The sequence below is a fragment of the Rosa rugosa genome, chromosome 3 (genome assembly GCF_958449725.1).
Source record: "Rosa rugosa chromosome 3, drRosRugo1.1, whole genome shotgun sequence".
Lineage (NCBI taxonomy): Eukaryota > Viridiplantae > Streptophyta > Magnoliopsida > Rosales > Rosaceae > Rosa > Rosa rugosa.
Window position 1 is genome coordinate 40,887,359 of NC_084822.1, and position 15,920 is coordinate 40,903,278.

Genomic DNA, 15,920 nt, shown 5'->3' on the forward strand with positions numbered 1-15,920 from the left:
ATTTGCGGATGTCACTTTGATGAGACAGTTTTCCCGTTGTTAGGGGGAGATAAGAACAAAGATGTTCAGCAGGAATGACAGGAATTGTCGTGATCTATCCCCACTATGTCTCATCTCGATCCCCACTAAAGTGACAATATCACACATATCTGCTGCAAACATGCCTGCAAGGATGGACGTCCCTACGAGAGGACGTAGCGCCACCCTACACGGAGGTAGGCATGACACCAATGCCAAAGAAAGTGGCACTTTGGCGTTACAAGCCATGGCCCACTACACCAATTTTTCAATCAGACGACAGTTTTTCACTATCGTCTGAGTATAAGGTTTGCTGTTGTCTATCTCAATACCGTCTGATACATGAATCAGACAATACCAAAAAACTGTCGTCTGATACAACAGCAGTTACTACCCAGTCTATTGTCTGAATACCACAAAGAACAACAACGGCTTATATACTTACTGTTGTCTGAATTCTGTGCCAGACAACAGGGGCTTATATGCTTGCTGTTGTCTGAAGGCTGTGCCAGACAACAGGGGCTTATATGCTTGCTGTTGTCTGAAGGTTGGGTCAGACAACATGTAGCTGAAATTCCCATTGTCTATCCATTATTGATATTATAGGTTTCTCTGAAAAACTGTTGTCTGTTGTTTTGCTAGACAATGGCTTTCTCATTCTTTTAGTCCTTAATGTATTATAGTTAGATAGTTCATACAACAGTTTTTGCTTGACATTTTATGATGAATAATTATTAGACAATAATTTTTAGCTGGAATAGAATGGTCTGAGAGACATTCAAAAGACCGACATTCTGCATATATGGAATCCAAATGACAACACATTCAAAACAAATTCATTTATGTAAAGATTCGATACATTCATCCATATATTCAACAAAGTTATTCCATCCCAACATTAACCCTAACCATAAAGTTATACTTGTCCATAAATGTGATGCGCATTAACGTCCTAAACCTCACAAATAAGTGAAAACAATGCACCAGCAGCTTTAAGCCTTAACTCCTTTATGCTTGCTAAGATAACCATATTTACAACATCAACTGGAAAAGCAACAGGCGGATCATCGACCAAATTGCTAGCTGGAATGGCAATATCCTCTAGACCCCCAGTACGTTATGTCCTCGCACACCAACCTTAGACAATAAAACAACAGAAAGTATTAAGAGCTGAATTGCAACTCAGATTTCAATTATTTGTAACAAATTATTCTCCAAATACCCTCATATTTCTGATATAGATTGTGGTACACGTCCATTAACAAATTGAATCTGTCAGAGTTAAAAATCATATTTAAGAGAAACCAAAATCTCACCCAAAGGTAAAAATGCTTACTGGTTCACCATACCAGACTGGACAATATGAAAATGAAAGCGAGATCACAAATCCATAACTTAGGACATAGATAGCATATAATATTGGATCTAAAGCAAAATTAATGAAAATTGAAAAAGAAAAACGAAAAGTGGAACGAAAATGTTGGTGAAAAATAGATAGAAGAATTAAAGCAACTGGCATAGAAAGACAAATAACATTAGAAAGAGTGCAAAGCCGTCTTTGGCATAATTCAAACTAGTATCCAAAGCAAAACAAATAGTGCAACACATTCCAATCACACTAAATCGAAACTTACCACTCAAAAGTTACCAGCCAATAGATGATAGCCCAAGGCCCCTTGATCCTAGAAACCACATTCGACACACAACTTTCACACCCTCCCAGCAACCCCATTAGAACTTCACCATCATTCTCCTCACTAGCAATCTCAATCCCCCCAAAGATCTCACCTTTCCATAAAAACACCACACTAAATTAAAACCCAACACACAAAACCAAGCAAACCAATCCAAAACACCCAAAATTCAAAAACAAATACACACCATTATAAACAAGAACATTCATATTCAAATCTATCAATGGCTGAACTACTGGGTTTACTCCCCTGATCGCTGCAAAGTAGCTCCAAAAAAGTGCATATAAGGTGTTCGACCATTTGCCACGGAGAAGCAGTTGCTGAACTCCTCCAATTTGACTTGGCAAGAGTGCAAAACCAAGCCCGTGTTCTAGCTGGTCTTCGATATGAAATTGGAGGTGTTGAGGATTAAGACAAAGAAAGGATTAAGGTGTTGAGGGAACACACAAAAAAAAAAAAAAAAAACTAAAAGACAAAAGCACTCAAACACACACAGCAAGTTCATCTACTCAATCACTTCAATTTTAAAAACAAGACAAGAAAATGCTAGTAGAGTATAAGCTTGTGCGAAACTCTACAAAGATAAGCACTCGAGTACATATGCAAGATGCTTCCAGAGGACTTACAGTGGAGCAACATTTTCATGCTTAATGAAGAATAGCACTTTCCCAACTAATGCTACTGCTTTGTTCAGACCCTCTGATAAAATATTTACAGTAGCCGTTTTATATGACGAATTCACTTACAAACAACGAAAATGACAAAAATTAGTATATTTCCCACAAATAAAAAAGATAATGGCCATGCTCACTCAAGTTCATAAATCACCATAAGCTACACTACATGAAAGAGTAAGGTGGCATACAATTTACCACAGCCAGAGATGATGCTAAAGATGCAAGTCGTTTAGATCTGGCATGTCCCTATAGCACAAAATCTTATAAAATCAGCCACATTTCAAGAATATATATGGGTAAGACAAACTGGGAAATTTAATGGGATCATATGAGATTATAAAAAACAAAATGACTCTCAATTGCCCTTAACCTGGTGCTTCTTTACTTGATTGTGATCAATATTAATAATTTAATACAAGTTCTTAGTGTCCTTGTTTTAGTCTCCAGTTTCTCAATCTCATCAAATGCAGTCCGCAAAATGGTGGCTTGCAACTAGTAAACCATGGTACTACTAAAATTGGGGGAAACACATACTCAAGACCTCAAGATACCACATTTACGAATGAAAAATGCATTACCCTTAACAAATTATCTAGCTTGTCAAGAAGGTTAACAATCTTTTGAACCTCTTCGGTAGCATTGAGACCAGGATCCTTTAAAGCAGCAGTTTCAAATCCAGTAAAGGCCATTTCATAGTTTTCTAGATATTTGTTTACCTGAAATATTGCTATTGTCACAATATATCTTAAGTACCACTCCAGTAATTTAAATGATACTGGAACTCAATCTTGCAGCATGAATGGTCCCTAAAATGGCCAATACACTAAAGTCATTGACAACAGGAATTAAGGATCCATGACCATAATGAAGGCTTCTACTTTTCAGACAGAAACTACGACAAAATTTTATAGTTTCCCAATATTATAACTTTCTTGCTAAAGTATTCTATGAGGGCAACACATACTTACATATATAGGTACCAGAGCTCTTTCATGTCAAGCACCTATGAAAGTGCATACTGCATGCACCCCAATCCCCCCATATGTAGTGAGGCACCATTACATGAAACTTCAATTCCAAAATCCTAAATCCTAAATTACCACAAAGAAGAATTCCTTTTGTCTTTTTTAACTACACTTCATAGAGTCACAGCTGCTATGAAGATTCAACAGTACAATCAATGCCCCAACTGGCCCTCCAGTAAGAAACAAGACTATAAATCCTATTACTAATCAAACCCAGAAACACACGTTAATCAGCAAAAGAAAAGCTGCATTCTTTTTCTCAAAAAGAATGAAACCCAGAATTGGGGCAAATTGTTAACAAAGAAAAACCCTAAATTTGAAATAAAATCGAATCAAATTAAAGAACCCAGAGTTTTCCTTACATTTTCTCCACTATGCTGTCTTGGAAAGAGCAGTTCTTGAATTAGGTACCAGGACTTGGGCTTTTCTTGATGAATCCATAGTACCTGAACCCACAAATTCGCACAGTAATAAGAGAAGGAGGCACAGAGAAAACAAAAATAGATGATGAAAATATGCGATTAATCGAAAAGACCAAAACGAAATCCACCAAGGGTAGATCTGAGCTTCCCTATCACGAACCCAACCTGAATTGCAGAACTCCGATTCCATTTATCGTCTTCAAGCAGAGGAGCTGATCCAAGGGTGGTGTCGTGAATTGGTGGCCAAAAATGGTGGTCTCCGATGATGGCAGAGAGAAGTGGAAGGGAAAGAGAATAGAAGGTAAGAGGAGAGGAGAGAGAGAGGCGTGTGCGGCCCGAGAGAGGAAGAAGGAGAAAAGGAGGAAATGCTAGGGTTCCCTTTACTTTATTTACTTTATATACTGCTCTAACATTTTACCAAAATTTGGTCTAACGGAGGGAAGTGAATTTTGAAAATTTAACCAAGCCTTAAAAGCCAATTCTAGGGCGCCAGCATATTGAACCCTAAAACTCAGACAACATCAACTCAAGTACATTGTCCGAAAGAGAGTGGCACAATAAAAACCTAAAAACTATTGTGTGAATCAGAACAATCAGACAACATCTTTCAGCAGGCATTGACTTAAAAGATATCAGACAACAGACACCTAAAATAAAATAAAACAGTTGTGTGACTGAAAATAATCAGACAACAGCAAAAATAAACCATTGTATAAATGAACCTTGGACAACATCACATAATAACTGTTGTCTGAATTGACTCATTCAGACAACATCAAAAAAATCAACCATTGTCTGAAATGCTTTTGCACAAGAGCCAAGAAAAAACTGTTGTTGGATTCGAAAACTTAGACGACATAATATTTCTTGCTGTCGTCTGATTATTTCAGACGACAGTTAAAATGTTTGCTGTCGTCTGATTCCGAAATTGGTGTAGTGGCCCCAGCTAGGATGCGTGGGAGGGAAGGATATTTTGGCACAACTCAATCCTTGGATCATCAACACTCAAAATTCGTCTCATGAGTATCTTCTGGATTATGGTTATTGTTGGGGGACGTCTCAATGTCAGAACCTATTCCTGAAAATATAGAGCTCTATGAAAATTACACTAGTGTACATGAGACGTGGGATAGAAACTCCATCATAATTGATGATGTAGTTGCGCATGAGTTTGTTGAGTCCTATGATATCAAACCACGCTCCGTTGATGAATGAATACCAACATAGAGAAATTTGGCCTAAATGGAAAGATGCGATCCAGGTTAAGTTGGATTCTCTAATGAAGAGGAAGGTTTTTGAGCCAATGATGCCAACACCTCCTAACATAAAACCTATTGACTAATGGGTCTTTGTTAGAAAGCGTGATGAGAAAATCATGTCATCAGATCTCAGGTCTAAAACCCAAATTGAGTACCCAACCTCCCACCTACCATCGATTGCCACAATTAATGCATGATTTTATTTTATTTTAAGAAGAAACGATAAACTTCATTATCAAGTTAGTAAAATAATAAAAGAAGCTATGACGTAGTCGTCCGTCAAAATAAATTCTTTTATTTAATGATATATAGATAAGTCAATAAACTTAAGGGGAGTGCTACGTATACACGCAAGACGTGTATGAGAATTCTTAGACTCAGATCCTTATTTGACACGTGGCTCCTCACTTTCTTATGAAATATTTAGTGAGGAGTCACGTGTCAAATAAGAATCTGTATGCAGCACTCCCCTAAACTTAATAGTCATGTAAGATTCATGTGGATTCAATATCATTTGACCAAGTTATATACAAACACCTGAGGACTTATGGATGAAGTTATAAGAGAGTGTGATGAGTTAAATACCCAAATACTACTAAGAGATATTATAGAGATTCAGTCACACTACTAGATTGTCTTTTACTGGTGGAGCATTGATGTGATTCTCCTCCGTATAAATGAGGTCATGTAACCTCTAATACACAAGTTTAAATCGTCTTGCTCCATAGAGAGCACTTGAACTTTACAGAGTTGACAGAAGCCCTTGTTTCCATTCCTAGCTGTTCCAGCCTCCAAGTATGACACCAAGAACCCTAATTTATATCTCACTAAAATTAATACAAACACATGTCAAATGGTATCCTAAACTATTGTTAGTGATCTTGGTTGTTTAATATATATGTATCTATATTTTCAACAACGGTTCATTGTAATTTTCCTAAACAGTAAATGTGCACGTATATTCGCTGTATAGGTACACACATTTACTATATACCAAACGTCAGTTACTGTTCATAAGCACTGTTCCTAAGGCCCTCGATTTGAAGTGACGGTTTTACCCTTGATTTTTCTTTCAATTACAATTTGCCATTCTTCTGTAACGTTCCTATCCCCTGCCACCTGTAGGTTTACTGAGCCTTCACCTACACTATCGACACAGATAGAGAGAGCCTCATCTTTTGGGTTTCGGTTATTTGCTCGACACAGAGAGAGATGGAGCGAAGTAAACAGAGGAAGAAAGGAGAGAAGAAGAGGCCATCCCTTCAAAAGTAAGCGGAACCCTCACTCCCCAAAGCTTAATTTCACTGCAAATCAATCATTTTTTTTTTTTTCTGGATTGATTGATTGATTGGGTTCCTTAATTCCTCTGCGAAGAATTCTTTTTTTTTGGATGGATTGATTGATTGGGAATTGGGTTTTCAGTGTCCATCGTTAGGGTGGAGTTTGGCATTGGAGGCTTAATCGTGGACACCAAGGTGTTTTATTGGCCAAGAAAGGTCTTTTGCTATGGATTTCTGGTATTTGTGTAGATTTGGATCCTTCTCAGCTTTGCTGATTAAAATTTTTCGGTGAAGGATTGGATTTGGGTTTATGTTTTGGTGAATAGATATTTGGTTCTTTGGCTTTTTCTTTCTCTAAATTTTCCTAAACGATATGTATTGATATTTTTGCAGTGTGCTTAGCTTTGCTATTTGAAGAAGATGAATGGGAAAATGAGCTCTTCTTCAGCTTCAGAAGGTATTCTAATTGGGAAGTTTGTTGCTTCCTTCTGTTTCAAGCTTTTGCTGATATCTTAGATTATTGGGTGTGAATGCTTTAGTAATTGCATTATTATTGCTTTTTAACTTTGATTTCATGCTTCTTTTGGTTTTACTGTTTTTGCTTCAAGTTTGATCCTTTCTTTTATCACTTTGCTTATGATTTGCCAAATGATAATTCACACTTTTCATATTACATTGTTGGTATCAAAATGACAGAAGGGATTGCTTCTGTTTAATTGACTATTTTAATTTTCGAGTCTAACATCAAAGGAATGAACACAGGGATTTTTTTTTATCCCGTACTTAAGGAATAAAGGTTAAATAAGAAAACATGCTACAATTGAAACTTACTATGAATTCAGTTGAAGGACCATATATGTTTCCAAAGAATTATACACAAGATGCAACAATGACCAAGTTTCCTTAGTTCATAACAAGTGAAATTTGAGAAAAAAGTTTAGATTGTTAAATCAAAATAACCAGAGGAGCAGAAGTACCAGTGCACAGAGAGTATCAATGTTGACATACAAAATTGAACATGATGGGTTCATAGGGAAACTAATATTGAGTGGGTCAAATTTCAAAAAATTGAATCAGAAAGACGAGATTGAAAAGAAGAGAGGGGCCTTACCAAAATTAGGGGTTTAAGACAGAGCGAGCAAGCAAGCACCCTGATCACACTGACTGGGGATCTCACTCATTGATATGGCCATTACTTAAGGTATCTACATATTATTTATTTATTTTTATTTTTTTGTGCATTTCTTTGTTTCACAGTAATTGCAAGTTACTTTAGATTGAACTGTATTGTTAACTTTGAGTAACAATTCATGCAATTATGGGAACTAAGTTCTCAATCTTGCTACTTTTCATTTCGATTTTCAGATCACTGCTCAAATTCCTCAATTTTGTTATTTATCTTGCTTGCTTCCTGGGTTCATAAAGTAATTGCTCCTGTTTTTGGTTTGTGGGATCTGTGATATTTTGCTATTGCATACAAGTCATCAATGAATGAATCAAAAGTTAGAAAGAAAAGAGAGATGGAATCAGTTTTGGTGGTGCATTATTCTCACTTTGTTTCTCAATTGCATCAATATGTTTTTCAATGTAGAAAGCCTCTTCTTCTTTTTTTTCCTTCTTTTTTCCCCATAATGATTCATGGCCTTTTGAATGGGAGATATTGATTTTATTTGAATAGTGTGTGAAACTTAGTTGGGGTTGAAATGAATGAATATATAAATCCAATCTCAAGCTGGCTTTTGTTCCTTTTTTTTTCCAATCCTGGTTGAATATTGTCTCTGAGGATTCTGTTTCTTTTAGGTCTCCATTGTTCTCACGTGTCATGACTCAGTAGCTGACCCTGCAGCACTCAAATCAAATTGCCTAATTGTACAGCTGATTTTGTGAGTTAATTTCTCTTCATTTTTTTTTTCAGATCTGTGATTGGTTTTCTTGCATGGTTGAATTTGAAAGGTTTGGAAATTCGTTAGTAAGGGGAATTTTTGGGTGTGCAGTTGAATAATTGTATAGTTGAAGTTTAGGATATAGAGGTAGATATGCTATCACTATTTCGAGCAAATCTATGTTGCTTTCTTCAGTTCACGATAGTATTGGCATCATGCGGGTCATAGTCCTTTTCAGGTCCCACATAGAAATTTAGATGGGTTTGATTTTGGACTTGATTGTTATCATGTTGAGTAAGATTGTTAACTCAATATTCTATTACAAAAGCCTAAATGTGCTTATTCAAAACTAAGCATTAATGAGCAAGACAAGACCCTTACTGTAGATAGGTGAATCATGTAGATCTTGGAATGCATATAGAAACAAGAATTATTTGAAGTTTAAAAAAATGCACACCAATAGATCAAAACAATTACTATGCATGGTGTTTTTGTTTTTCCCTTCTTTTTTCAAATGGTTGGTTTTAACTTTTTTCAAGACATATATATCTCCCTAAACATATAGCTACATACATCTGTCTATTTATTTATCTAAATTATTCAGAATTTTCAGTCAGTTTTCAACATTAATGACCTTATCTAGGTATTTAAAACTATTTACAATGATAAACAGATTGTTCCAACACAAAAAAAATTCTGATTAATTCGTGCTTTCACACAAGAACATACTCATTAATAATGTTAGTTAAACAAAAAATATGAAAAACAGTTAGATACAATATTACAAAGGTATGTTACAGTTGATCTGCTTATAAGCATATATTTCTTCTGCTTAGTGAATAGTTATTAATTCCACTTTTCATATTAAAAAATTCAACGAAAAAAGTTGTATTTGAATCAAGTTCTTATTCTCCACAAAAATTTTCAATTCTTGGAACTATTTTTTTTACTTTATTTTTTATTTTTTATAAATCAAAATCTGATGATGATGCTAATGGTTATAGTAATGACCAGGTAATTCATAGTAATGACCAGTTCAATTACCTGTTCTGATACGTGAACTCTAGCTGAACATTGATTTACTAACTGTTTACTCAGATAGATGACAGTGAGGAATTTGTGATCTGAAAAGTGGAACCTATATTGGAATTGTTTTACTTCATAATTTCATTAAAGTCCTTCGTTCATCCAAGGGAGGGAATGAATATCTGTTCTTTTGTTCATCTGACCTGAGAGTTTATATATGTTTTTTTTTTTTTTTTGTGAACTTAGATTTTATGAAATTTTTATATGTTGTTAAGCACAACTTTTTTTCCTTTAATTATGATGTGCTTTGTTATATGTGCGACTGTGTGTGTCAGATACACAAAGCACAACTATAAATTTACTGCATCTTGTGTGCACCTCTCATTCATAACTGTAGATACAGAAGTTGTGAATTCTGCTTCTAGGATTAATGACCCATCAGAATGTTGTTTATCTTTGTTAAAGCTAAATTTTGATTTTGGCCTTTGTAATCATGACAAGTATTTATCTAACAAAGACATAAGTGTAATTGAAAATGTTAAGAAAAGTTACCATTCAAGTTAATATATTGAATCAGATACTCATATTTACTCTTTTATTGTAGATGGACACAACAATAACTTACAAGGATATGGAGACAGAAAGGGTTGAACACTGACAAATATGATGGGCTTCATTGATTTTCTTAAAGCTGCAATCCATGAAATCTCTCTCTACTTGCTCAATTGTAATATGGTCTACATCATATTTTTATGTATACAAGCTATGCTCTCAGTTTTAGGTCCAAGCAACTAATTGTTCCATTATGTAGTGGTTGATTTTAGTTTAATCTTGAATTATATGTTTGCTCAAAATTATCATCCTAAAAAAAAAAAAACCACACCATCGCACGGGAGAATTAGCTCCAAACCCCGCAGCAAAGCGCGGGCAATATTGCTAGTTACACATATAATTGCTTACGTCTGTGGTGAGGGAACCCAAAACTACATCTGTGAATTGTGAGCTCTAGTAGTCTGCAGCATTTATTTTTGGTTGAAGTACACAAATCACAAACGCCAACGTACTTCTCCTTTTCGGTTGAACTTTTCATTGGTCCATCTCTTGTGTTGACTTGACTGTTCCATTTTTCTTTGATAAGGTGGTTATTGTCAACAGTTGCAGAACTTGAAAACTTGAAGGATAAGCCCCTCTCCATGGATATAGATATATATTAATTGGTCACCATCAGACCAAACCCCATATGTTTCAATTTGCAATGAAGGGGGCTAAAAGTTATTATAAAATTAAATGCCAAGTGATATCATCCATGTAAGATCAAATATGGACATAACACATATCATCATAAAGTAATTAATGATTAGCTTAATATCAATCCTAGTTTAACATGGATACAAACAGTAAATCAATACTAGTGACTTAATGAAGTAGTGTATCAATTCATTAAGGATAGTAATCCATTGCTTAGTCGACAAGAAAGGCTATAAGTTGTGATACATTAGGAATCTAATAGTGAAACCTAAACCGACAAGGAATGCTTTAATGGGAAGCTTCTTGAGGTTTAAGTCTCATATATATATACAGATGAATTGGTCCCTGATTACTACCACGACTATTGCATATTGTTCTGTCCATTGAGAAGCAAGTTGGTAAGTAACAGAAGACCATATTCAGTGATCGTGTTTAGCAGCTGCATAAGATGGAATCCATGACAGTAATTGCAGAAGGTAAGCCTTGATCTTTTTATGATTGTTGTGCATATGTTGTGAGTATGTAATTATGGTTTTACAATTGGTATCAGAGCATAGGCTCACAAATATGAAAAATCGTTTTAGGGTTTTGCAAAACGAACATAAAATTTTTTAAGGGTTTTTTTTTTTTTTTTGCTTTACGGGTCAAGTAACTGATCAGGTTACTGACCGAGTCACTGGTCATGTAACTGATCAGGTACCTGACCAAGTAAGTAACTGACCAGGTAACTGACCAAGTAACTGGTCAGGTACCTGATCAAGGTAAGTTACTTAAGTCGACTGCTGCATCTGGTTAATTATAAAATTCACGCTTCCGCTATGATTTTTTAGCAGCAAATTGGGGAAAAAGCAAAAACAGGTTTTTCTGTGAGATTGATTTTGATTCATAGCATGATAATTGAATTTTTGATTGTGCCCAAGAACCCTAGTTGCATTCCCGGCGTGCGTTAGGTTAGAGTAGATGGTGACCGGATGAAATTTACAATTTCTTGATTGTTCTGTGGTTTCTTGGAATCGAATCAATTTTGGTTATGCTTGAATATGCATGTTGAATTGATTGATGATATGGTATTGTATCTGTGATTGTGTAAAATTGTATGAAGAACAGAAATCTCCCAGATTTTGTTTACACGTTAAAGTTGACAGATACAAGAGCTTAATTTTCTTACAAGGATGAATCTGGATAGAATGTAAAGTAAAAGAGCTCATATGTTTTGTGGTTTTCTGTTGGCATAAGTGATTATGATGCACAAAGCATCCTTCATTGATGTTGGCAGAAAACATTGATCAGGTACGTGTAACTGGTCAAGTAACTGACCAAGCAACTGACCAAGTAACTGTACCTGATCGAGTAACAAAACTGAAATTGTGTTTTGTGTTTTAAAACTATGCTTCAGTTTTATCTTCCAAAGAAGTGGTTAAGTATGGTTTTAGAATACAAAACAGCAGTATGCATGCTTGATGAAAATAAATACGGATACTTAGAAATTTTTCTTCTGTCTAAAGATGTGGATAAATTTCTTTGGATAACTTGTTTTCATTGAACATGGCATATTGATAAAGAACTCCAGGATATTAAGTTTATGCTCAAAAGTGATGCTTAATATTGTTTTTGTTATGGACTGACATGAATGCAAGTATGGTTGTTTAGGTTTTCTGTATGTTCTTGTTTTGGTTACTTAAAGCTAAATAAAACACAGAAAACTTAAACATATTTTCTTTACAAACTGAGAACTCACTCGAATTTTTGTTTTGCTCCTTAGGTAACTCTTACATGAACTTGAACAGTGTCTTGATGTTAACTGGAACCAACTATAGAGCTTGGCTAGACTCTGTGGAAAATTATATGGGAATGCATGAGAACATAGACTACTGCTTTACTGAGGATAAGCCTGAAGAGTTAAATGAAAAGAGCACCAAGAAAGATACTGACCTTTACAAGAAGTGGCATAGATCCAATAGAATGGCTAAGAACCTCATCAGAACATCTATGTCTAAGACTGTCAGGGGAAGTATAGAAGAGCCTGAGCTAGCATCAGATTTTCTGGAACTCATAGGTGCTAAGTTTAAAGAAAGTGAAAAAGCAGAAGCAGCTAGGCTGACTAAGGAGTTTCATGATTTGAAGTACATGGGTTCAGGGGGAGTTAGAGAGCATATTATGAAGATGATCAATATAAATGGCAGACTCAGGGAACTCTTAATGGGGGTTAGGGATGAGCAAGTAGTGCATTATGCACTACATTCCTTGCCTAACAGTTTTAGTCATCTTAGGACCAGTTACAACTCTCAAAAGGGAAACTGGACTCTAGATGAACTTATATCCATCTGTGTGGATGAGGAATCTAGGATCAAGGAAGAAAAGGAACCTGCTACAACCATTAACCTCATTGAGAAGCCTAAAAGGAAAAAGCCCCAGAACAAGCTCAAGCCTACCAAAGCCATAACTAAGAGTTCAACAGCTGCAGTGGCCAAGGAAAACAGGCCATTCAGGTTCAAGTGCTACTTTTGCAAAAGAGTAGGACACATGAAAAAGGACTGCACTGGCTATAAGAATTGGTTAGCCAAAAAGGGTAAGATTTTTTCTAATACAGTTTTTTCCTTAGAAATTAATCTTATAAATGTTGAACCACAGTCTTGGTGGATAGATTCAGGCTCACCTATTCATATTACTAATTCTTTGCAGGGATTCATAAGGAGGAGAATCCCAAAAAGTGATGAAGTGAACCTGTGTGTAGGCAACAGCATGAGAGTGGCAGTCAAGGCTATTGGAACCTTAAAGCTCGATTTAGGATTAGGAAAATTATTAGTTCTGGACAATGTTTTTTATGTACCTTCCATGAGAAGGAATTTGGTTTCAGTTTCTCTTTTAGTAAAATCTGGTTGTAGACTTGTTATGGATAGTAATGGAATTCTTATTTCTAAAAATTCTGTTCAAATTGGTTCTGGTGTTATTATGAATGATTATTTACAGTTAAATTGTTCAATGGCTCAACAAGAAATTTTACTTGTTGAAAATAACACCAACAGTACTAGCACTTTAACAGGTGTTAAAAGAACCAAACTAAATGAAAAGTCTGCATTTTTATGGCATAGAAGACTCGGCCATGTTTCAAAAGAGAGACTGAAAATTTTGGTGAAAAACAACATCCTAAATGAACTTGATTTTTCTGATCTAACAGATTGTGTTGAATGCTTTAAGGGAAAAATAACTAATACTAGAAAGAAGACTGCATATAGAAGCCAAAATTTATTAGAACTCATACACACTGATATATGTGGACCATTTAGGCATCAAACTATCTGTGGGAATGTGTATTTTATCACATTCATTGATGATTTTTCTAGATACAGTTATGTTTATCTACTTTCAGAAAAGGCACAAGCATTGAAAGCTTTTCAAATCTTTAAGTCTGAGGTAGAAAATCAACTAAAAAAGAAAATCAAAACAGTAAGATCAGATAGAGGGGGTGAGTTCTATGGCAAGTACACTGAATCCGACCAACAAAAGGGTCCATTTGCCTTGTTTTTGCAAGACAATGGAATTAAAGCTCAATATACAACACCCTATAACCCACAACAGAATGGTGTTGCATAGAGAAAGAATAGGACTCTTTTGAACATGGTTAGATGTATGATGTGTACAACAGGTTTGCCTAAATTTCTGTGGGGTGAGGCTTTAAAAACTGCAAATTATATTTGCAACAGAACACCTAGCAAAGCCATAGAAAATACTGCTTTTGAGCTTTGGTGTGGCAGAAAACCTAGTCTTCATCATTGCCATGTTTGGGGATGTCATGCAGAAGCTAGGATTTATAATCCAAGCTTGAATAAACTTGATCCTAAGACAGTTAGTTGCTATTTTATAGGTTATCCAGATAAATCTAAAGGCTATAAATTATATTCTGCTCATCATTCACCTAGAATTTTTGAAACACATCAAGTAAAGTTTCTAAGTGAAAAAGTTCACAATACAAACCTTGAGAATTTAACCTCAGATTTTGAGGAAATTGTGTCGGATGAGAATATAAGTGTTGTATTGCCTTTAGAACAAGATGTAACTGATCGAGTCACTGGTCGAGTAACTGACCACGTAACTGTCCCTGATCAAGTAACCGGTCATGTAACTGGTCATGTCACTGACCATGTAACTGACCAAGTAACTGTACCTGGTCATGTAACTGACCATGTAACTGGTCAAGTCACTGACCAAGTAACTGTCGCTGGACAAGTAACTGACCATGTCACTGGTCAAGTAACTAACCAAGTAACTGTCACTGGTCAAGTAACTGACCCTGTAACTGATCAAGTCCCTGTCAACCCTCAGCCTAGAAGATCACAGAGAGCAAGAAAACCAACTTATGGGGGGGAAGATAGTGACTACATTGTTTATCTGCAAGAAGCAGAAATTGAAATGGACTGTGCAGAGGACAATGATCCAACTACATTTAACCAGGCTATTGAAAGTAATGAATCTCACCAATGGCAGCTAGCAATGGAAGCAGAAATTGATTCCATGAGCCAAAATGCAGTTTGGGAATTAGTTGAACCTGACCCTAATCAGAAACCTATAGGTTGTAAATGGGTTTTCAAAACCAAAAGAGATGCAAATGGCAATGTAGAGAGACATAAAGCAAGATTAGTTGCCAAGGGTTTTACACAGAAGGAGGGCATTGATTTTACTGAGACTTTTTCTCCAGTTTCTACAAAAGACTCGTTTAGGATAATCATGGCTTTAGTGGCTCACTTTGATATGGAGCTACACCAAATGGATGTTAAGACAGCCTTTTTTGGTGAACTAGATGAAGTAATTTATATGAAGCAGCCAGAAGGTTTTGTGCAAGCTGGAAGTGAAAACTTAGTATGCAGGTTAAGAAAATCAATTTATGGCCTTAAACAAGCTTCTAGACAGTGGTACAAGAAATTTGATTCTGTGATTTCTACTTTTGGATTTACAGAGAATCTTGTTGATGAGTGTGTTTACTTGAAGACAATTGGAAACAATTTTATTTTCCTAGTACTCTATGTCGATGATATACTTTTGGCTAGCAGTAATTTTAAACTGCTTAAAGACACCAAGAGCTTTCTGTCAAAGAATTTTGACATGAAAGACTTAGGAGAAGCATCCTATGTACTAGGCATTGAGATTAAAAGAGATAGAGCACAGAGACTACTTGGTTTGTCTCAACAGAATTATATCACCAAAGTTTTGAAGAGATTTGGTATGGAGAAGTGTGCAGCTGGAGAAGTCCCCATGTCCAAGGGTGATAAACTAACCAAGAAGCAAAGTTCCAAAAGTGATGTTGAGAAAGAAAATATGGAGTCAAAGCCTTATGCTAGACTTGTAGGAAGTCTCATGTATGCACAAGTCTGCACTAGGCCAGACTTGTCT

The 15,920-nt window shown here is 35.7% G+C and overlaps 1 protein-coding gene and 1 long non-coding RNA gene across 12 annotated transcripts; one reads left to right on the forward strand and one right to left on the reverse strand.

The window, feature by feature from the left end:
- Positions 1-832: 832 nt before the first annotated feature.
- Positions 833-4,211, reverse strand: LOC133736985 (uncharacterized). 9 transcript variants are annotated; one of them, XM_062164613.1, is made up of 7 exons: positions 3,997-4,211; positions 3,777-3,860; positions 2,968-3,105; positions 2,578-2,635; positions 1,900-2,091; positions 1,653-1,806; positions 833-1,155 (listed from the first exon to the last, which is right to left on the reverse strand). In XM_062164613.1, the coding sequence occupies exons 1-7, from the start codon at positions 4,024-4,026 to the stop codon at positions 1,098-1,100; spliced, it is 714 nt and encodes a 237-aa protein (XP_062020597.1). In that variant the 5' UTR covers positions 4,027-4,211; the 3' UTR covers positions 833-1,097. The 9 variants fall into 9 exon arrangements, 5 of the variants coding, with proteins under 5 accessions (XP_062020597.1, XP_062020601.1, XP_062020600.1 ...); XM_062164617.1 differs by lacking the exon at positions 1,900-2,091; XM_062164616.1 differs by having other exon boundaries at positions 2,968-3,860; positions 4,002-4,210.
- A 1,987-nt stretch (positions 4,212-6,198) lies between these two features.
- On the forward strand, positions 6,199-9,064 carry LOC133738677 (uncharacterized). Of its 3 annotated transcripts, none has more exons than XR_009860221.1 (5): positions 6,199-6,363; positions 6,518-6,663; positions 6,769-6,832; positions 7,453-7,576; positions 8,176-9,063. It is a non-coding gene; the product is annotated as an uncharacterized LOC133738677 (long non-coding RNA). The 3 variants fall into 3 exon arrangements; XR_009860223.1 differs by having other exon boundaries at positions 6,200-6,363; positions 6,518-6,612; positions 8,176-9,064; XR_009860222.1 differs by having other exon boundaries at positions 6,203-6,363; positions 6,518-6,591.
- Positions 9,065-15,920: the final 6,856 nt, after the last annotated feature.

What these genes read in the sequence shown, in the direction of transcription:
- LOC133736985 (XM_062164613.1), bottom strand. Translation starts at nt 4,026, where the DNA reads ATGGAATCGGAGTTCTGCAATTCAGGTTGG. An exon ending in GACAGCATAGTGGAGAAAAT is followed by an intron (nt 3,106 to 3,776) that starts GTAAGGAAAACT and finishes GCAATATTTCAG; the next exon opens with GTAAACAAATATCTAGAAAA. An exon ending in AGCTAGATAATTTGTTAAGG is followed by an intron (nt 2,636 to 2,967) that starts GTAATGCATTTT and finishes TTTGTGCTATAG; the next exon opens with GGACATGCCAGATCTAAACG.